This window comes from Eucalyptus grandis, chromosome 6 (genome assembly GCF_016545825.1).
Source record: "Eucalyptus grandis isolate ANBG69807.140 chromosome 6, ASM1654582v1, whole genome shotgun sequence".
NCBI classification, from domain to species: domain Eukaryota; kingdom Viridiplantae; phylum Streptophyta; class Magnoliopsida; order Myrtales; family Myrtaceae; genus Eucalyptus; species Eucalyptus grandis.
In genome coordinates, this window is record NC_052617.1 from 31,333,950 (window position 1) to 31,355,879 (window position 21,930).

Genomic DNA, 21,930 nt, shown 5'->3' on the forward strand with positions numbered 1-21,930 from the left:
GGCTTGGACTTGGGTGGGCATTTAGTCCATCCTTTGGTCAAGGTCCGGCCCAAAAAAAAAGCCCAGGCCCAATATCCGCCTACCACGCAAAAAAGCCCATGGTTTTCCCGCCACGACATCCCTCATTTTCCCTCCTCCATCCCGGACATCCCAGTCACAACGTCGATCGAGCTTCGTCCGCCCGAGGCGACGAGGATGGAGGGCTCCGACGCGACGGTGCTCTCCATCTCCGAGCTGCTCCGCCAGTCCCGCCCCTTCTCCGCCACGTCATCTCTCCGGTCGGCCCCCCGCCGCCGCCGTCGGTTCTCTCCTCCGCCTCCGGAGTCGAGCCGCAGCGAGGAGTCGAGCGCTCCCGACTCTAGCCCTAGAGTTCTCACTCCTCTGGACCACGCCGCGATGCTCGTAGGGACGGTGACGGTTCCTGTCGGCGACGGCGATGGCCATCCCTCGGCAGCTCTCAAGTGCTCGAGCAACGGCACTTGCTTCCAGTTCTCCGACGGCGCTTCCAGAATCTGCTGCGACGTGGTCGACTTCAGCGCTCACCTTTTGGGGAAAAGAATCCGTGTGGTCGCTTTCAATTTCATTCCGTTTAAGCACGGCGGGGGGTTTTTGGAGATTATTAGATGGAGCTTCGCCCAGTCCCAGGGTGGGCTCCGGCCTTGTTCGAGCTCGAGCGCGCTTCCGTTGGGTTCAGGTTCCTCCTCTGAACACTGTTCCAAAGCGCGTTATTGTGTTCGTGGCATGGTGGAGTCTGTCAGTCCCGTTTCTGTCGTTCCCTGTTCCTCTGGGACTAACTTTGACTCTGGCAGCGCAAGGAATCTGTGCGGTTTCCTAGCACGACTCATGATTTGTGGATGTAAATTATGTCGCTCCAGAGATGTAACTAAGGTTTTAATGGAGAATTCAAACGGAAGTTCTGGAAGTCACGTTTACTCTGTGCCCGAGTTCGTGTATTTCTGTGGGCCTGCTTCGTTTTGGCATCCTGCAATTACGAAACTAATAGGTGATGTTGTAGTGTTATCGGGATTGAGTAAGAAGTTGGTCTACATAGGGAAGGATGAGTCTCAGGTGATGTTTATGACGACGGAGAAATCCCTTTTGCATCTGCTCGAAACGTCTTCAAAAATGTTAGCGCATGAGAGGACTAGTAATGAGAAGACTGGGGACTGCAGTATTTATACTGGCCTTGTGACTGGGATCTACATGCAAGGAATGGTTGTTGAGCTGGATAAAAAAGTTTGGCTTTTGCTAACTGATCAGCAGTTTCATCCGCCCCACAGTCTCAGAGTCGGCGCTGTCGTGCGTACTTCGTCTTCCTTTACACAATATTGAACTTTGTTGAAAGGAAATTGAGAAAAAAAAATGAAATGGGCAAGGGGTGTGGTTTTACTATTAGCTTCAATCACCTTAATATTTCCTCGCTTGTTCTTGCAGATATCTGTGAAAAATGCTCATATTCTGAATGGAAAATATTCTTGGGCAGAAATGCTGATACTTGGAGGCTGCTTTAGGACTAGTATTTTGGTAGAGTCCTCGTCCCCTTTTGAAACGAGGTATTGTTACTATTAGTTATTTATTTGTTTATCTTTTGCTAATGGGTATATTTATTGTTGAATAAATAAACAAGATACTAATCTTGCTCAACTCCCTATGCTTTGCTTATAGGAACGAATCAATTTTACAGTTGAATTACCCAGTTATGAATAATGTCTGCAAGTATTAACAAATCCTTTTTTCTCTTAGTTTCTGGCATCATATTTAATAAAAGTGAGTATTATGCTCACAAATGCAAAGTTCATACTGTCTTGCATAATTCTGTGGAACATGAAAATTCTTTTATTGTTCCTTGCATTACTCTGTTTTTCTCCACTTACTCAGTAGTGAAATTCGGGAGTGCATCTTTATGCTGGCATGATGTACGGTAAATACTGCTTTAAAGGGTTTTGTTGACAAGGGTAATGTGTTGTTGACTGAAGACCAACTCCTTTACTTGGGGATATCTGGCCTCCATAAAAGTTCCCTCCAGTGAACAATGATTGTCTAATTTACCTTTTGCAGCTGCTATAATTTCTCAGATATGCAGAGCATGTTGGGAAAATTCATTGCAACTTTGTCATACCCTGCCAGGTTATGGTAGGGACATTTCGTGTTCTTATAATTGATATAGGTTTTTTTGGTTATTCTCATTCTTCATTCTTATTGGTCTAACTTCTTTTTGGATTTTCCCAGGGTTCTCCTAACAATTTCATGTTTCCGCAAAAAATTTTCTGGGATCTTTTTGGAGAAGGAGATTCTCGGATCGAAAAATGTAACTTTTTGCCAAACGATTTCTTTCATTTTAATGGACTTATTTTCACATATAATCTCTTGAATTCTCTTTCCCTGTCAGATCATATGGCTTTCTCTTTGGCTAACTAATGGTTGAAAGGTGATCGCAGAAGGAAGGACTATTGCAGATGTATGCTAGTTCACATTTACCTTCCTGGGCATTTCGAAAACGGGTAAGTTAACTGCTGTTGGATGAAGCAATACGGTATATATTTTGCCAGATATTCGTTTTTTACTTTCTTTCTTTGTTCCCCATGATTTACTATCAAAATGCACTTGGTGGCAGCATGGAGTTTTCATGGAGATGTGTAGGCATGATTTATGTGGCTTTGGTTGTGAACTGGGCTGCAGGAAGCTGAAATTGGTAGGTCAAGGGTTTAGCTTCTCTGTTATGTTTCTAAGAATCATTCTTTTCTCTCATTTATCTGCCTATGTTCCAACAAGAATTGCAATTTGACGAGGGAAAATACTTAAAAACATTTTCTTCACTAACTCAGATAGTACCCTTCTCCTTGTTGGTTCGTCATTGTGAATCCATATGGGAAGGATTATTGGTGGAATCAGAAAAAGCTTGTAAAGTATCAGATGACGACAAGAAAAGCAGCAACCTTTACGGTGTCAGAGGATCCTATAGTCAGTTAATTAAGAGGATCATTCCAAGCGACAATATTGGCGTCACTTTACTTGGAAAGCTCAAGGTTCCTCTTTGATCTTATGCTTCCTCTGTTTACGGGAAGATCTGCCTTTATCCAACAGTCTGAATATTTACAGTCTCAATTGAAGTTTTTGTACCAACTTTCACCTTATGGTACATGGGTGATTTTCTTTTGTATGAAAAATCAACATGAGTGTGACAACTGAATGTCATAACGTTGGAGGGAGCCATTGAGTTTCAGCCAATGGAGAACTAACACATAATTCTTCATGATCCCTTCCACAGGCTTAGCACCTTATCAATCAGTAACATGAGGTTTTCTTGTGTAAAATACGTCACTCAAATGAGCAAACGTGATGATACAAGTAGATATTTATAACTTGGCCTTTCCTCTGTCTTTGGTAATAATAATCTGACATTTTATTTAAAGGAAGAGTATTGAGATTCATGACTCTTGGTCTCATCTAGATGTTAGGGATGCTGGTTAAAAGGTATAATAAGGGAACAAAAGAAGACGTGGATGAAATGTTGGTGCAGATAGCAAATATGAAGTTATATGACATGATACATCGAGCAGGTCTTGGCATAAGAAGATTAAAAAAGCCACACTTATTTGGAGAGGATAGGCTTTGTTGTTATGTCTATTCTAATTTTCAGTCATCTTTGCTTCCGGTTATTTGCGTGCATGGTAAAAATTGGCTTTCCTAGATCTAATTAGCATTGTCCTTTCCCTTTTCTCCTATAAGGTTTCGCCATTTACTGGAAGGTTGCAGTTGGTTGATGCCACCAGAAGTCTTGATGTTGTCATTCCTGACCTTCCATCGACTTGGAATTCCAACAGCATATACGAGGTCATATGTAAAAGTGATGTCAGAATTTTATCCTTTCATATGTACATGAGCTTGTTGAAGTTAGTGAGAAAAAGCTCTACTTGGACTTGATATATTTAGGATCTGGAGTAACTTAATTCTCTCATGTGTCCAGGTACATGATTATAGTGTTATTATGATGGGCGTATCTCAGCGGACTGGTCAACTTAAACCATTTGATCAAGAATCCTTTTCCTGTAGAAGTATTTTTAATTACATGCCCTTGGTGAGGGAGATGGGATTGGGCATCTCCATTTGTTTTCATTTGAAGGATGCAAACTGCATAGATTTTCACGAGACCTTTGAGGATGAGCGTGAGGAACTTGGCAGTGGCAGTTATCATATATTGCGTATAGTGCACAAGTTTCCTCTGTTGCAAAAGGTGCGCACTATTGGTTATGTGGTTTGATTGCTAATATAAGTAGTTGTGTCTGAGTAGTTTTCTCTATTTTCACAGTTATCAGCTGATCCTGTGATATCGGAATCTATTTTCGTGGAGGCCATAATCTTACCATGGTACTTGTTTCTTGCCGATAAAGATGGAGTGGAATGTCTACCATATGCCTTGATGGACCAGCTGGAGGAAGCTGTGGGTCGTAATTCCAATAAATGGGCTGATGGTTCCTCAAAGAGACATAAAACTGACATTACACTGAGTAAGTGCTTTCTTGTTTAGGCTAACAGATAGAGTTCTTGATGTTGGGACTGATGATAAAGCGTGTTCACATTTTCATGCAGGCAATGACAATAGAAGGTTCCATGACTTGAATTATCATAAAGTACCATGCCAGGTTACTGTTAGAGGGCTAAAATCTGGCTTTCCCGCTAGGTCAGGATCCTTGGGCCGCATTAAAGACAATCACAGGAATGGCATTTCCTATAAAGTAAGCCCTCACAAGGTATGGTTGGAGTTCAAGCCCTCTGATGTCTCCAAATATCAGGTATCAATTTCCAGTAAAATTTCGCTCTACGTTTGTTTTTCCACCAGGATGTTGTTTGGATAAGAATGAGTAATGTTGATCTCATTTATGACAGACATTGGATATTGGCGGTTATTATATTGTAAAACACGGTAAAGAAGAAAAGCTCTGTCATCTTGAGGACTCTGCTAGGGGTATGAAAATTCATTTTCCCTCTGAAACAAAGTTGTGGAGCCTTTCATTCTCTTCTAGAGATACTCTCCTTCACAATTTGCCCCATGATTCTCCATTGTGCACTGATCAAGTTCTTTTGGGAGAGGAAACTGGAAATTTCACAAAGGCATTCTCTGGCTGTTCTTTGGAAACTTTCCCTGATATTTGTCTTGATGTATCTACCAAGGCAGCAGGTCCCTTTCGGATGGATCTTCTGGAAATGGAACAAAGCTTGACAAATCAAACTGTTAATACTGAGGATATCACTGTGTCTTCATGTAGCGGGAACATGATTTCTTCCCTTTCCAGTAAATTTCCTAGTCGTGGTCATCTTTTTCCAGATGGGGATCTTGTCAGTATTAGTGGAGATGTCATTGCCATTCAGAGATTTGAAAGTACTTCCTGCAATCTATATCCAAGCCACGAAAACCTTCTTACAAGCAATCAACAGTCCAGAGATTTTATTGGAGATACAAATAGTATCCGCGTTCATGTTTTGATGGACAATGGCACTGTACTATTCCTGTAACATCTTTTTGGGATTTAAGATGTATTGAACATGTTCTCTTATTTGATTCCTTCTAATAGCAGGTGCAGATATTTGGCTCTCTGAGAAATCATGCTTATCCAATTGGTTTTGGACCTGGTGTAAATGCAACATTCTGTAGAATCCTGAAGCTCGGGTACCTTTTCCTACAAAGTGCAAATTCAGTTTTCCAAGCTTTATTACATGCAGTTCAATGACCAGTGATTGAATGTACCATTGTATGCTCTCTTGAATCTTGTGAACATTATTGTTATACTGTGCAATACTAAATATTGGTATCATTTGCACTAGTATGTGTTCAAATGTCCTTGATTAGAATCATCTTTTGGAATTCCACGTGTATTTTCATGTATTTTATATGGTGATGTCTAAGATAATTCATTCCTAAGGGTTCCAAGGTACAGGGAGGTTGGTAACCATCTTTTAGCAACCAATTAGTGAACTATTTGGTAACTTCCAAGTGCTCTCCTTGGCAGTTATTCTGGGAGGATTGATTTAGTCATGATGATTTGTATGAGTGCAAAAGTGAAGAAGAGGAGTAAATGTGGTTAGAATCTGTCTTATAGCTGAATGGAGAGAGTGATGCGAGTAAGCTGTGCAATTCAAAAGCGGATATTGCTACATGATCATTTTGTGTAGTTAATTGGAAGTACATTATGTCTTAAGTTGTCAATTTTTCTGAAGTTCCACCCCTTTACCTACTCAAGCCTAACCCACTCTGCAAATTTGAGGTATTCCCCAGTTGGAACATTTTTACTCTGGCTAGGTGGAATCTATTTTCAGCACATATGTAGGTTTGTAGTTTCTACACACCCCATTATACTATTTTCCTCTGGCTGGGTGACCGGTTGAATGTGGTTTTTCCTGAATTATATATGAGCTGAAGTTTATATATTTCATCTGCGGTTTTAAGTGTACTCCAACGTGGGTCAATTTTTTTGTTTTTTATTCTTTAGTGGGCAGGAAGGATTCTTGTTGACACCAATATCATTCATCAAGACAAATTCCTTGAGGATGATCGATGAGCAGTGTGGGACTAAGGATACTTCCATGCAGTCTGTGTCTGACAGAAGGGTTGCCTTCAATGGTGCTTCTTCAGGTTTTATCTCTGAATTGACACAAGACCCCGGATGCACCATGATGCAACTCCGTTGCAAGGTATATTCTTGTGAATAGGTAAAATAGATTGTGAGACAATTGTTATTCTGCCCCCCCTCCTTTTTATTGTTGTTCACTTTATTGTTTGGAAGCTCCTACTCATTGCAGTTTGATATGATGAAGGTTATTGCTGTCCACATTCTGATACTGGAGAAGACAAGTATAGAAATGGATTGTTTACAGTCGGGGTTCTCTCACCAGTCCTCTCTTGTTAACATTCCCATTGCTGGTTTTGTAGTTGGTAACTTTGCCTTCTCTCTAGAGGATTACAAATTAGTTATTCTCTTTTGTTAACATTCCCATTGCTGGTTTTGCAGTTGGTAACTTTGCCTTCTCTCTAGAGGATTACTAATTAGTTGTCTTGCCCTTCATCTTCACTTTTCCATGTCTTGTGTTTTCTTATTTGCACAGAAGACGGCTCCTCTTTATGTTTTTGCTGGGCCAGTGCTGATCGGGCATCAACCTTGTTGAGATTGAATGAAAAGCTCCCACAGACAGCTCTAGAGAGTGCTAACTGGACACTAAAATGGGTTGGAAAAGAAAAAAATGCCTCCAGAACAAGTGCATATTATGTCGACAGATTTCTGAAGAAACATGTCAAAATTACTGTGAGAAACTGTGGGTCCATGCTGGATTCTTCTCGTCAAGATCTTATGATCTCAGTTGGTTCACATAATGTCCTCAGCAACTTCGAGGAGGACATTCTGAAATATATTCTCTTCAATGCTAGCTTTGCCACAGATTGGGTAAGTTAGCATTCATGCAGGATCTGTTCAATAAGTTTGTGTAGGAAATTTTGTGATTTCTTACGGTAACTTATTCGTAGCCTAGTGAACACGCTCAGAATCCTAATTTCTCTATGATTATTTATGTTTTTTCTCACTTATTGAAATTACTCAGTTTCTCTGTAGAACTCTGGTATCACTTAACTTCCTCACGTTGACATTTTGCTGAACTTTATGCATTGTCTCTTTTATTATGGCAGAACATAGTTGGAACTGCCATGGATTTAAATGCTGCTCGGCAGTTGGAGAAACAGCACTTCCTGGAAATGGAGATGGAGTTGGACTCCATTCAGCACATGTGGGCAGTGGAAGTCTCTCATGTAAACCCTCTTACCGAGGCAAAGAGGACTATTGAAGAGTTGCTACCAAGCTGTCGCTGCAATGATTAAATTGATTGCACCATATGGATGGGGTTCTACTCATCATACATTTGCTGAATTCCGGGAGGGTTGTCTGGGTGCTTTTCAGTGGGCCTGGTTGTTGCCTTAGACCCTCTAGGCAAGCAGAAACATGTCCCACGGACAGATTAAAATGCATTTGAGGGCTCAGACATTGAGACTAGGAAAATCAATCTGACATGGCCCAAGGTGTATACCAATAGCTTGAGTTCTCGGTATCTCCACAGATCGTAGGCAACTTGAGAGGTACCATAGTTTCCGAGGGCTTAAAATGCCTTGATATAGGCTGCTACGGTTTATGCGCTGTGCTCCCATTTAGCAAGAGCTTGTGCCTAATGGATGGGATCAGTGTTCACCGTTTCTTCAAAGACTACCTTGTTCTCCAACTTAGATCACATGAGAGTTGCCTTGTCAGAAGCTAATACCTTCCGGTTAAATAAAGTAAGCAACTATTAATGTCGAGAGTTGTTCGCAGAGGTTGGAAATCCGAATGAAGGGCTACTGGTGGGGGATTGCTGCTCAGCTCAAGCTCCTTTCAATGTGTATATTTTATTTTTGGTAGGTAAATGGTGCCTTTTCTTTTTATATAAGTAGTTGGTGAATGTTGCTTAGGAGGCAGAAATGTTAGTTATTCTCTTTTATATATTCTGTGAACCCCGAAGAACACGGTATTGTATAAATTATGGACTGTAGCTATGTAATCATTGCGGAAAATTAACAAACTTATCTGTAGTTCATTATAATGGAGAAAAGTCACGAGAACATTAGAAGTGTCAAAAGTTTTGCATGTCATTTTTGTGCTCAAAATTTTCATCTAATTACTTGAGTGCTACTTTTTTTTTTTTTGGTTGAAAAAATGATCACTTAATTGTTAATATCAATTTAGGATGTTGGAAATTTGACAAGATATAATGTTTAATTAATTTGTTCAATTGATGTGTCTCACTAGCATGCTCGGTCAGCATATATGCTCCTAAAACGATGTTGTCTACATGTTTTGCCCAAAAGATAAACCCTAAATTGAACAATCAAGTTTTTTCCCAAATAAAAAATCCTAATTTTGTTTTTCTCAGGAGCATGACGAGTGACTCAAGTTCGTTTCAACGAAGCTTCCATTTGATGGACGTCATTGTGATGGGGGAGCATTGGGTTTTCTCAAGGAGGGTAGTGTAAAGATTTTAGAGAGAAAAGAACGCAGAGCTTTAAAAATTATATAAGTAGTTGCGTGAGAAAATCGGCAGCCGCTCGTCATCGCCGCCTTCAAGCGATTCTTGCATGACATCAGAGTGCTGTCTCCTATGCGGCGATCGAGAGATTCGAGCAGGCCAAACCTCGATCAAATATTACTTTAGGACTCAAAACTTCGAAAACTTTAGTATTGTGTTGGATACTTTAACACGCGTCCGACACAACACTTTGACATCCTTTGACATTCTCCGACTCTCGACCAACACGTGTTGGGAAATTTGATACCTAATCAACTCTTCTGACACGCTAGTTGGGAATTCCGATGTGTGATTTTGATACACACAGAGTTAATTTTAAAAATTTTCAATAAATGAAGGGTCAAAATGTAAGTATGTAATTTGACGAAAAAAAAATGTAAGTACGTAAGAAAATAAAAATAATGAAAATAATAAATAGATAAAGAAGAAAAACCTAACCTTCTATTTTCTTTCGACTCTCATTGTCCATGACATACAATTCACTTCCTAAGTTTATTTTTTTCTTTTCTCTTCCAACATGCTCTAACACGCAAATCTTGAATGTGGTTTGGTTATTTTTCTTCTTCAAGTTTTATGGATTATTAGAAAGAAGTTGAATTTGTTAAATTCAAATATTGAAAGATAATAACAAATGGTGGATTAATGTTTTTATTTTTATGTAAATTCATTTTAGGCTCTTATTTATTTATTCATGATTTTGAATTAAATTAATTTACAATAATGATAATTTATCATGTATATATAGAAAATACAACGTGTTCCAACGTGTCGTAATTATTTATTTTTTGAGAAACAATGAGTTGGTGCTTTGTGTTGTCTCGTATTGCGTGTCACATATTAGTGTTGATACTACTTAGAATACTTGTCACTCCTCTTTGCCTATCATTGTCATCCATAGTCAGCTGTTGCGTTTGCAAAAGCACAATAAATGCTCACGTTCTCCCTGTTTTTCAGTCATGAAGCTTGAAAAGCTTCAACCTCTCATCACTGGAGTCAATTTTAACCAGAAAAGGATTCCAGTACTTCCTCCCGTCATCGCGACCTTCAATCACGACCCAGATTTCTCTTCAGTAAGGAAGGAATCAAAACTTTTTGTCTCGATTTATCTATGATTAAGAACAAAACGCAACATTGAACGAACCTTCACAAATTTTTTGGGAAAATTGTTCAAAAAGTCCTAAACTTATTGCACTTTTGCCAATTTAGTCTTGAACCTTTTAATTTTGCTAATTGAGTCCTAAACCTTTTTCCTTCTTGCTGATTTAGTCCATTTGGCCAATTTTGGCCGGAAAATGCTGACGTGGACGCCGGCGGTGCCACGTAGGACTGTCTGCGCTGACGTATACAATTTTTAATAATATTTTAATATTTTTTTGAATTTTTTGAATTTTTTTTCTGTTTTTTTTTTCTTGGCTTTTTCCTTGGCCTTTTCGGTGGCCGGCCACCAGCTACAAGCAACGACCGGCTGGCCTTGCTCGCCACGGGTGAGGCCTAGCCAAGCAAGGAGGAGCACCGGCGAGGGAAGCCCTCGCCCAAGCGTGGCCCGACAAGGGTCGCTTGGGCGAGGCCAACCCTTCCCAGGCTAGGGTAGCCTCGCCGAGTGTTGGCCGGGCGACAGTGACGCCAAGCGAGGGCCGGCCTCCCTGATTTGGTGAGGGGAGCCCTTGTCCAAGCGAGGGCGACCTTGCCCTTGGTCGGGCAGGCGACGACCGGCCCGAGGCCAGGGCGGCCTCGCCCAGGCGACCCTTGCTGGGCCACGCCTGGGCAAGGGCTTCCCTCGCCGGTGCTCCTCCTTGCCCGGCTGTGGCCGGTGGCCGGCCGTCGCTTGTGGCTAGTGGCCGACCGCCGGAAAAGGCCAAGGAAAAAGCCAAAAAGGAAAAAAAAAAAAAGAGAGAAAAACAGAAAAAAATAATAAAAATAAAAATTCAAAAATATTATTAAAAATTGTCCACGTCGGCCTGAGACAGTCCTATGTGGCACCATTGGCATCCACGTCAGCATTTTCCGGCCAAAATTGACCGGATGGACTGAATTGACAAGAAGTGAAAATGTTTATGACTCAATTGGTAAAGTTAAAAGATTTATGACTAAATTGGCAAAAGTGCAATAAGTTTAGGACTTTTTGGACAATTTTCCCCAAAATTTTCTATTTTAAGATGGGCTTTGGGCGACACCTTTTAGGCGCAGGCCAACCACCTTAGAAGTCCATGTTGGACTCATTTTCAGTATAAAATGCCAAGTTAGATTAAACATTTAATTATAAAATCCACGTGATATTTTTGGCCAGAATTTGTTGCTAAAGGGACTAAAGTAGTCATTTTTCTTTGATTTGGCACTTAAGTGAGCTACCAAAAATTTTTAGCACTAAAATGAGTACTTTACAAAACTTTCAACATTTTTAGTGTCCTTATGTTGAGATGGGCTTTGACCAACATTGTTAAGGTGCAGGCCAACCACCTCAGAAGTCCACGTTGGACTTGTTTTCAATATAAAATGCCATGTTAGATTAAACATTTAATTATAAAATCTACGTCATATTTTTGGCTAGAATTTGTCGTTGGAAGAACTTAAGTAGACATTTTTTTTTTTGTTTGATTTGGTACTTGAGTGAGCTAGTAAAAATTTTTGGCTCTAAAATGAGTGCTTTGCAAAACTTTTGACACTTTTAGTGTCCTTATATTTGGAAAGAAAATCTCTAGGATAAGGTTACTATAAGTGTTATAACTTTCATATGACACTTACTTTAGTGGCATAACATTTGTTTGATTACTTGAGTGTCATAACTTATATGCAACACTCATCATATAACTTCTTTTTTCTGATCATTTGAGTGCTTTATAATTTTTCAATTGATCACTTGAGTGTCATAAGTTTTAAAATTATTCAACACAAGTGTTATGTTATGTCAGACTTCCGGTACTTGGGTGAAATTTTAAAATAAATTTGGCACTATGCCAATGATAACTGTTATGCTTTCGGGAATAATTTCTAGTTAGAAATAGATTTTTCTATTTATGTTTCTTGGATGAGTGTTTTAGCAAAGATACAGGTTTGATAATGAAACAATTTCTGGTCCTGAAATAGAATTTTGTTTGATAGGTCTTTTTAAATATTTCCCTCCCAAGTGGCTGTGGCAGCGAGTGGTGAGGGCGAGCGATAGGAAGAGTTTTCATTTTTATTTTTGTTCCAAAATTTCTACTCTTCATTTCTATTCTGAACCTATTTCTGAGCTAGAAGTTTGTTATGGAAATAGAAAAATGAAATTGTGTCATAAAAGAATTTCTATTCTAAACTTGTTCTTAGGAATAGAAAATTAGAAAAACAAAGAAACAAAATAGCCATCATTCCCACCCCGATCTATTGAAAGTTATGGCACTCAAGTTAACATTTTTAAGCAGTTATGACATTGAAGTGATTGAAAAAAAAAAATTAAGGCACTCAAGTGAGCATTGTATGAAAGTCATCACACATGTGGTGTCCTTATCCCAAAAACTTTTAAGTTTTAACTAGGGAAAAGTTACCCAATCAGTTATAAAGTGTAGATGCAAATTCAATTCTAAAATTTTCAATTATGTCAATTTAATTCTAAACTTCTGCTTAAAATTTCAATATAGTCATTTTGATTAATATTCGTCGGAAATTGTTGATGTGGTAGTGGTCTAGTCATCATTGACTGGCCCACGTGGCATACTACCAAATTGGTATCTTTGACGAATATTGGTTGGAAGGATTACATTGCAATTTTGCACAAATATTTATGACTAAATTAATAAAATCGAAAAGTTTAGGACATGATTGACTTTTGTGCAATAGGTTTAAGATTGATTGAACAATTTTTCCTTTTGACAACATCATTGATGGCAAGAAGCGTGAATATGTTAGTTATGTCAAATAAGGCGTTACTCTAGTGCAATTGACAATGCTAGTATAAAATATGTTTTATCCACTTTAGCTTGGCTACCATTGGTGGCCCTTGGCCACATTTGAACGAGGGTTGTAGGACTCGCCTGCAGTCATAGGACTCGCCTGCAGTCAAAGAGGGTCATCGGCCACTAGTTGGGGCTGGTGACCCTCACCGACCACTAGCCGACCATTCTCCACCATCGTCATTTTGCCCTCTTACTTTCTTTTATATAAGAAAATTATTCTATTTTATAGTCTAATTTAAATAATAATTAGATTAAAAATATTATATCTGGACCAAAATGATAACTAGCCTTATTCTTCGTATTTTAGCCACATTAGCGCCACATAGGAGAGAGAATAATAGAAAAAGTCACGTCAACAGTTTCATTTAGCAACAATTGGATGAAGTTAACGGAATGACTAAATTGTATTAATTTGACAAGTTATAGGTCTTGATTGCACTATTTGTAAGTTTTAGGACTTACGTACGGTTTTATAATAAATTTTAGAATTTTTAGTGCACTTATCGTAGAAAGTTTTATCTACTTTAGTTAATGCAATGAAAATTCAAAATTTTTCTTTATTCTTCTTAACATAATTTTAAATGACCGAAAAGAATCCATATATCCTACGGTCTAACAAGAAAAAGGGGAATGCCGTAGCTGGACCGTAGGAAGAGCTCCAATTGAAGACACAAAAACCGCCCTCACCAACCCACGTTGCATATATGTCATCTAGAAGGACTTCATGAATGGCTTCATAATCATCGCCTTGCCCTCTTTCCTCTTCTCTGCAAGAAGTGGATTACTACCGAATTGAGGAATACCTAATCTCCTCAGTCAACCCCTCAAATTCCGCCTGTTCTCCTCATTATAGTCAATCTTCAATTCAATAACCATGCAAAAACTCCATAAAGATGACAACAGCCTCAAGAATGCGATGGTTTCAAGGTAAATGAATGTCGGGAAAAATTATCCAAAAAAATTCAAATCTATTATAAGGCGGCGTATTCAATGCTACACATTTTAATTGTGCAAATTTAATTCTAAACATTTTGACAATTTGTCTATTTATTCTTAAATCTTTTGATGACTCAATTTAGAAATTTCAATCAATTTCGGTTAGAAATTGCTAATGTTGATAATTCTTATAATTTTTAAGTTTTTCTAAAATTTTATCTTCTTTTGTCTTTTCGTTTTCTTTATATTTTACTCCTTTTCCCTTTATTGGCCCTCGGCAATAGCCTCGACGCCCTCCCGAATTTGGCAGGATAACCCTCACTCGAGGCTGGCAAGGATGACCCTTGCCTAAGATTGGCGAGGGTAGCCCTCTCTAGACTTAGTGAGGGTGGCTCTTGCCAGCCTAGGCACTGGTGTCCCTTGCCTAAGGCTAGCAAGGGGAGGCCTATGGTCTTTGCCAGCAATTGATGAGGCTCGGTGGTGGATGGCAGAGGGAAAAGGGGAAAAAAAGAAAAAAAAAAGAAAAATAGAAATAAAGGAAAACTATTTAAAAATTTACAAAAATCATCTATGTCAATGTCGGTCGTCCCAAATAAGTCAGCCGATAGTGACTAGATCGTCACATTGACGTTGTGATTTCCGACTAACGTTAGCCAAAAGGACTAAATTGGTAAAATTTTAAAATATTTAGGACTAAATGGGCAAATCATCAAAATGTTAATGACTAAATTGATAAAATTATGATTAAATTAGCCGTTGTATAATAGATTTATAACTTTATGGATAATTTTTCTTTTTGGAGGAACTCAACGCTATAATCTAGAAGCATGTGATTCAAGAAAAAGGATTTGTTTGACTTAACATATTCAAAATCTTGGAAAAACGGGTTCTCTTCATTCTTCAATTCAATCCATTCGAACTTTTTGCCAGACAAGTTGAGACGATTTGGCTGACTTCGTGGCGAAAAATTGTGTATATAAACCTCCCATCATCATTGTATTTGGAACACACAGATTGAATTGCCAAACCAATCCAATCCTATTACCGTCTTTGAGCGCACTAGAGGGAGAGAACAATCTTAAGAATAAACAGTAACAAAATGGCAGGACTGAAGTTTGCAGGACTCGTGTTGCTAGTGATGGCCACAGCCATGGCAATTGCCGAGGCCAGGACTATAGTCGTGGGTGGATCTCAAAATTGGCGCTACGGCTATAACTACACGGATTGGGCTCTCAAGAACAGTCCCTTCTTCATCAATGACAAACTTGGTAAGTGTGCAACGAGCCAACTTCTACTTTGGATTCCTCATCTTGTAGACATATATCATTAGAGCAAGCCTGTCATGTTTCAAACAAGCAACCGCACTGGCACTAGCTAGATCCCATAATTGGCTCGTGGGAGATGCTTGTTATTTTTGTTGTCACAAGATATATGATCGGTTCATTTGTTTGAACTTGATGGAGTTATATTGGATATGATTGTTATGATTTGATTGAGTTAAGTTCACAGCACTAAAGTCCCGAATAATTCTTTGTTAGTGTTCAAGTATGGTCCGCCCCACAACGTGTACTTGCTGCCCAACCTCTTCAGTTACCTCAAGTGTGACTTCAAGGGTGCAACGTTGCTCGCTGGCCCGTCAAACGGTGCTGGAAACGGCTTCGAAGTCGTGCTGAACCAATACAGGCTCTACTACTTTGCTTCTTCAAACGACAAAGACTGCTCCAACGGCTTGATGAAGTTTTTCGCCATGCCGCTGCCGCGTTGGCAGTGATCGACCGCGATTGATCATGGAATTAGAACTGGGTGATGAAACTGATCGTGCTTTGTGCTTTTATGGGCTTTGAATAAAGAGCTACTTATCTGGAGGAACCTAGGAGTTGGAGTAAATAAAAAGGTTCCTCCGAAATGAAGTTCCTTTGTTATTGGAAGCAAGTTGTGTTTGTGGATTGAAGAGAGTTCTCTTCATTTTCTTTATTTTATTTTATGTAATAATGTCTTCATGACCTAAGTAGATACATTGGATATGATTTTAGGGGTTAGTAGCAGTCAATGTAACTTTAGAGCTCTATCTTCCAACGAGCGTAACTATATGTCATATTATAATCTGGGTGATATAATGTTTTCTTATAATATTTGAATTCGTGATACTTGCAATAAATATGGACATGATTTGAAGATACGGACCTTTGACTTTTGACACAATCAAATATTTTTTTTTTCGAAAGAAAATTATATTTATTGCTCAAAATGATACATGATAAGTACATAGACTTCATAGTAAACAAATCAAAATAGAGCAAAATCTAGAATACTACAAAACAAAGCAAAATTCAAAAAACAAGGAGGATCAATAGAGCACTAACAGGTTAAGTACATGCTCATTCCACAAGAACAAATCTTTCTAGCAAAATATTTAGCGGTCAATCGATGGATCTCGTATTTTCGTCAATGATGATCACATGTCGAAAATTTCTTCTCCAATAACTATAGAGTTATTAGTTGGCAGTGTGCACCTAGATTCTGTTTCCTCTATACTATTATTGTACAAAGACAACCTAAACAGGTTAAACGAATACAGATTTAACATTTAAGATAGTAAATCTTCGTAGTTCAATAAGAAATCATACCTCCAGTGATTACTATTGAAGCCGGAGGTGAAGAACTTGTGCATGGAAAGTTAAGCACAAGAATCACTACCATAGTCTAACCTTAACTAAGAGGTGGAAGATGATTCAGGTAAGTTCTTGTTAGACGAGACGAAAGCCGCCAAGTAACCCGTTTACTATTGCAATGCTGCCGCATTGCTCACGTTACTTGCGGTATTTCTGAGGTATGAACTCATGAATCAACCATCTTCGTCCACAATTATCAGGGACGTAATTCTTCATGCCATTGCTGCAAATCTTGTCCAGAGCCCAATGTTCATCCCCGGTATCTAGTACTCTTTAGTATGATAATGTTGCATGATAAAAGCTTCACGACGCTCCTATATGTTTCTCCGAAAGTACAAGAGAAAGGCAACCCGTTAATCTAAATCGAGCATAGGCCCCGAAAGATGAGGTTAAAGCTGCCAAAATTCATCTTTCATCTCCAAATGTACAACAGAAAATATGAGAAACCGATGTTCAGTTTATACCATTTTCTGGACTTCATTACTAGGCATTGGATGATTCCGGACGACACAAACTCATAGACAGTTTAAAGACAAATATGTAGTCGAACAACTTCTATGGAGCTAATAGGCACGTGCTTACCGCTCGCGAACTTAAGGACGTGCTATTGAAATTCAGTTTATTTTTTTCAAAAAAGATTTAAGATGTTCATCCTGTTGATTTATACAAAGGAAGAATTGTCATCCTCATTTGTGGTGGTGGATTGAGAACGAGTACCATCAAAATTATTATTTTTTGTCTGGGAAGACTTTACCTTTTATTGTTTACTCACACAAATTCGACTTTTATTCAACACAAAATGCCCGAAATATTTCAATATGTAAGCAAACTTCAGTTCAGACTAGGTCGGGCCATTTTGAATTACAGGCAATAAAACCTGAATAAGCCCGGTCCCGCCCGAATTATGAAATAGAATCAGGCCCGAAAACCCAGCCTAGGCTATGCGGACTGGGGAATTACGATCAACAAAGTCTGTATAGAAAAGCTCTTCACTCAGTGCAGAAATTAGAAATTCCCGAGTCACCTTAACAAGTGGCATCATCTGATCGTCAGCAGCTCGTTGAAATAATTCTCCGAATGTAATAAAAATCCAACCATGGGAAATGTCACTCCTCTTTAGAGGATTCAAGCTAGCCAAGGAAGACTTAAATTTTTCCGACTAGGAGAAAAGCAGAGTGCGGCGGGTTGACCATATGATGCTCCATCTGTAGAGGGACACAAGAAAACGTCTACGCCTACCCAAATTTCCCTCGTGGAGATGGACTTCAGTGGCTTCACAATCATTACCTTTCCCTCTTTTCCTTCAAGCGGATCAGTGCCAAAACGAAGAAGACCAATGGATTCAGTCAGACCACCAAATTCAATTGCTGCCCATTTTCCTTAGCGCCAGTTCATTCTTCAACGAAATGACAGCAGAATGAGGGTGGGATGGATCAGACGTAAGTGGCCAATGAGAACAGAATTCAGGACCCAAAAGTCGTAATCTAGAAGGATATATATATATATATATATATATTTTTTCTGAATTTACTGATTCAAAATCTTGGAAAAAAAAATGTCTTCTCTACATTCTTGAATCCAATCATTTCTTTGATGGCCAACCAAGTCGAGAAAATTCAGCTCCGACTGTTCTTGCCAGAAATTGGGTATATAAACCCCCATGATGAACCATGGAACTCACTTCAACTGCCAAAACAATTTAACTTCATTGCTTTTCAGTTCACCAGACAGATAATTTGAGAATATATTAGCGAAATGGCAGGATTGAGGTATGCAGGAATTGCGTTGCTGGTGATAGCCACGACCATGGCGATGACCGAGGCCAGAACTATTGTTGTTGGTGGATCTGAGAACTGGCGTTTCGGCTACAACTACACGGACTGGACTCTTAAGAACAGTCCCTTCTACATCAACGATAAACTTGGTGAGTGCAACCAACGAACTTTTAGTTATAGGCTATGGAGTTTACTTCCTCCGATGCTGCTGAAGTTTGCATAATTGAGAAAGTTTTACCTAAAAATTAGTCATCATTCAGGAAAAGACAGGGACGAGTATATCAAGAGTGCTATAACTTTTATATGACGCTCACTTGAGTATTATAATTTTTGTGCGGAACTCACTTGAGTGCCAAAACCATTTTTTTTTCTCGAAGTGTTGTAAATTTGAAAAACCAATCACATAAGTACCATCATTGGAAAATCCAGTGTAGACCCGATAGTCCTACGTGGTATTGCTAGTATCAAAATGGATAATTTTTGAAATTTTTTTGCTCACTTAAGTGCCATAAATTTGAAAAATCAATCACTTAAGTGCCATCGACAAGTTGCTCATTGGAAAATCTGCTTCATAGCCCCGCTTGTGGTTGTTGAGGTTGTGATGGGCGCTCATGGCCTCGCCGGCTTGCCTAGATCTAGTGAGGCCCTTTGTGCCCTCACTTGTGGTTGGCGAAGCCACCATGTCCTGGCTGGCAACTTGTGAGGGCGCGATGGACCTAGGCTAGTCTATCACGGCTTCATCCCCTTGCTAGTAGCTAGCAATGGCCTAGCTGAAGGCCTTCGTGGCCCTACTGGTTTGAGGGTGAGGCCTTTACGGCTGTTGCACATAAAAAGAAAAAGAAAAAAAGAAAAGACAAAATATAAAAACTAAAAATTAAAATAAAAAAAGAAAATCAATTTTTTTTTTAAAATTACAAAAATAACAAGAAAATCATTTTTTTTTTTAATTACAAAAAATCCACATTTGAGAATTTGCCGGGGTGTCACTCAAATGATCGAATTTAACTTAGAAGTAACACTTAAGTGAGCGAAAAAAAAAGTTATGACATTCAAATGAGCATCATATGAAAGTTATGGCACTCTTGCTATCCTTATTCAAATAAAGCCTTGACAAGTAGTCACTAATGGTTCTAGTATATACCAATTATCTATTTAGAGAGCCATATTAATTTTCTTCTTTTATGATGTATTTGAATTTTTATTTTGCATAAAATATGATGAATATACATGTCACCACCTCCTTCACATATCCACAACGTGACTGGGAGGGTGACTACCAAGGTTACTTTGAGTGAGAGATAATATAATAGGCATAGGATTTAGGAGGGAAAGTTACATTTGTTTTTTTAGTGTGGAATTGATTGTTGAAAGCTCGAATACGTCTAGTGATGCGGATTGCGGACCAAATCAAGCACCCTTTTAAGGTTGCTTTCTTCAAGAATCGATGCCAATATCATTATGAACAATCAAACAAAATTGCCTATGCTTAACTATTTTTTTTTTCTTGGGTAGTGTTCAAGTTTGATGCACCCCACAACGTGTACTTGCTGCCCAACCTATATAGCTACATCAAGTGCGACTTCAGGGGTGCGAAGCTTCTTGCCGGTGCACCAAAAGGCGCCGGAGAAGGGTTCGAGGTGGTGCTCAACCAATGGAGGCTCTACTACTTTGCTTCCTCTAACGACAAGGACTGCTCCGATGGCTTGATGAAGTTCTTCGCCATGCCGCTTCCGCGTTGGCAGTGATTGGGACGAAGAATCAGGCTGGTTCCGTTTGCTAGTTGATAATTGATATTGTTTACGCAATTATATAATTTGAATAAGAGGTCATGGTTGAAATAAATATATGCGGTGAGGGTACTTTATTGTTTCTTCTACTGCCTATGTATTACCCATGATTTGCCGTGGAATAAAATTTTTACTGCAACTAAATTTTGTTATTCTTGTTAAAATATATCCCGAGTTTGAGCTTAATGCGAAAACTTGAATATTCTGAATTGGATATTTTTACGGACATCCAATCGAGCAAAAAAGATCCGAAAATCAACTCCGCAAAGTTCAAGTCTGTGTTGAGGAGTTTGGCCATTGAAATAGGAAAGTCCAACATTGACTTGGACTTGGACTTGGATTTTGCTTGATATATATATATATATATATATATATATATATATATATATATATATATATATATTCCTTCATGAAGTCGGCTAGGATGAAACAGAAAAGTCCAAAAATTGGACTTGGGTTGACCGAATTCTAGTTCTATTTCCTCTCTAATACAGGTGGCGTATGTGTATATATAGATGTGTGTATATGTATGTATGATACATACATACGTATACATATACATTATATGGGATTTTGGATGTAGCGTCTTCTTGAAGCACCGTTTGTGTCCGAGTGCTTGGTGGTCGAAGACGTGCAGAGGAAACTCGTGAATTACATTCATGAAGTTAGTGTTTGTAGCCGTGAAATCTTGTAGGAAGATTTGTGAATTTTTTCGTGAGATTGAGAGATTATTTAGCGAGGAATTCATAGTTAAACATTGCACGAGTTTTTGGGTTTAATTAGGGCTTGGGAAACACTGAGCGTGTTTAAATAACTCGAGTATGTAGTCTTTATTGTATCGCTTGATCTAGAGTGAATTCGTCGCTGCTCTCTCCGTGGATGTAGGTCTCTACAACCGAATCACATAAATCTAATGTCCAATTTATTTTTATTTTGTCTATCTGTTGTTTGATCGCTTGCTTTTCGCAACATAAAGGAGAAAACCACTGCTGATTTGATGAAAGTCCTATCGGATATGCACAAGAAGTCATTTACGATTAACAAAGTCTATTTGATGTGACGTCAATTTAATTTGAAGATGAGCAAAAGTGCGTCAATTGCATATCATATCAATGAATTCAATGTAATCGTTAGTCAATTGAGTTCAGTTGAGATTGACTTTGAAGATGAGGTATGTGCTTTGATTTTATTATCGTCATTGTTTGATAGTTGAAGTACTACTGTTACTAATTTCTCCGAGTCAACAAACTTAACGTTTGATGGAGTTCAAGATTTGATTGTGAGTGAGGAAATTTGTAAAAGAGAATTTGATGAACTTGTTCTGCTGCTTTGGTAAGTAAAAATAGAGGAAGATCTAGAACATATGTTAGCTCTAGTAGTACTAATATGAACAAGCATCGTTAGTCTAGGACTGGTGATGTTGTCTGTTGGAGTTGTGATAAAAGGGGATATCTTAGAAGGTATTACCTTAAGCTGGAGAATGAGAAGGGTAAGGAAATTATAGTTGATTCTGCAGATGATGTTGCAGTTGTAGTTGATATTGCTGATTATATCTTGTCAGTCACTAATTATTCATCATTTGATGGATGGATTATGGATTATGATTGTTCTTTTAATGCTATACCAAGTAGCAACCGGTTTACTACTTATCAATGCATGGACAATAGTAAAGTATAGTTGGGGAGCAATGCTGAATACGATGTTGTCGGTTTTGGCAATGTTAAAATCAGAA

At 38.8% G+C, this 21,930-nt stretch overlaps 3 protein-coding genes across 4 annotated transcripts; all 3 read left to right on the plus strand.

Moving 5' to 3' along the window:
• The first annotated feature begins 166 nt into the window (after nt 1–166).
• LOC104449349 (CST complex subunit CTC1) lies at nt 167–8,652 on the plus strand. 2 transcript variants are annotated; one of them, XM_010063478.3, is made up of 17 exons: nt 167–1,299; nt 1,435–1,553; nt 2,059–2,133; nt 2,230–2,308; nt 2,439–2,501; nt 2,615–2,692; nt 2,826–3,026; nt 3,730–3,834; nt 3,968–4,234; nt 4,310–4,508; nt 4,591–4,793; nt 4,888–5,499; nt 5,574–5,668; nt 6,489–6,690; nt 6,814–6,931; nt 7,102–7,436; nt 7,676–8,652. In XM_010063478.3, exons 1-17 carry the CDS (start codon nt 196–198, stop codon nt 7,862–7,864), a joined length of 4,044 nt encoding a protein of 1,347 aa, XP_010061780.1. In that variant the 5' UTR covers nt 167–195; the 3' UTR covers nt 7,865–8,652. The 2 variants fall into 2 exon arrangements, with proteins under 2 accessions (XP_010061780.1, XP_039170138.1); XM_039314204.1 differs by having other exon boundaries at nt 5,577–5,668.
• Nucleotides 8,653–14,990: 6,338 nt separating this feature from the next.
• Nucleotides 14,991–16,099, plus strand: LOC104449348. Its single transcript, XM_010063477.3, has 2 exons — nt 14,991–15,232; nt 15,503–16,099. Exons 1-2 carry the CDS (start codon nt 15,064–15,066, stop codon nt 15,733–15,735), a joined length of 402 nt encoding a protein of 133 aa, XP_010061779.1. The 5' UTR covers nt 14,991–15,063; the 3' UTR covers nt 15,736–16,099.
• Nucleotides 16,100–18,334: 2,235 nt separating this feature from the next.
• LOC104451869 lies at nt 18,335–20,350 on the plus strand. The gene is made up of 2 exons (XM_010066436.3): nt 18,335–18,560; nt 19,924–20,350. Exons 1-2 carry the CDS (start codon nt 18,392–18,394, stop codon nt 20,154–20,156), a joined length of 402 nt encoding a protein of 133 aa, XP_010064738.1. The 5' UTR covers nt 18,335–18,391; the 3' UTR covers nt 20,157–20,350.
• Nucleotides 20,351–21,930: the final 1,580 nt, after the last annotated feature.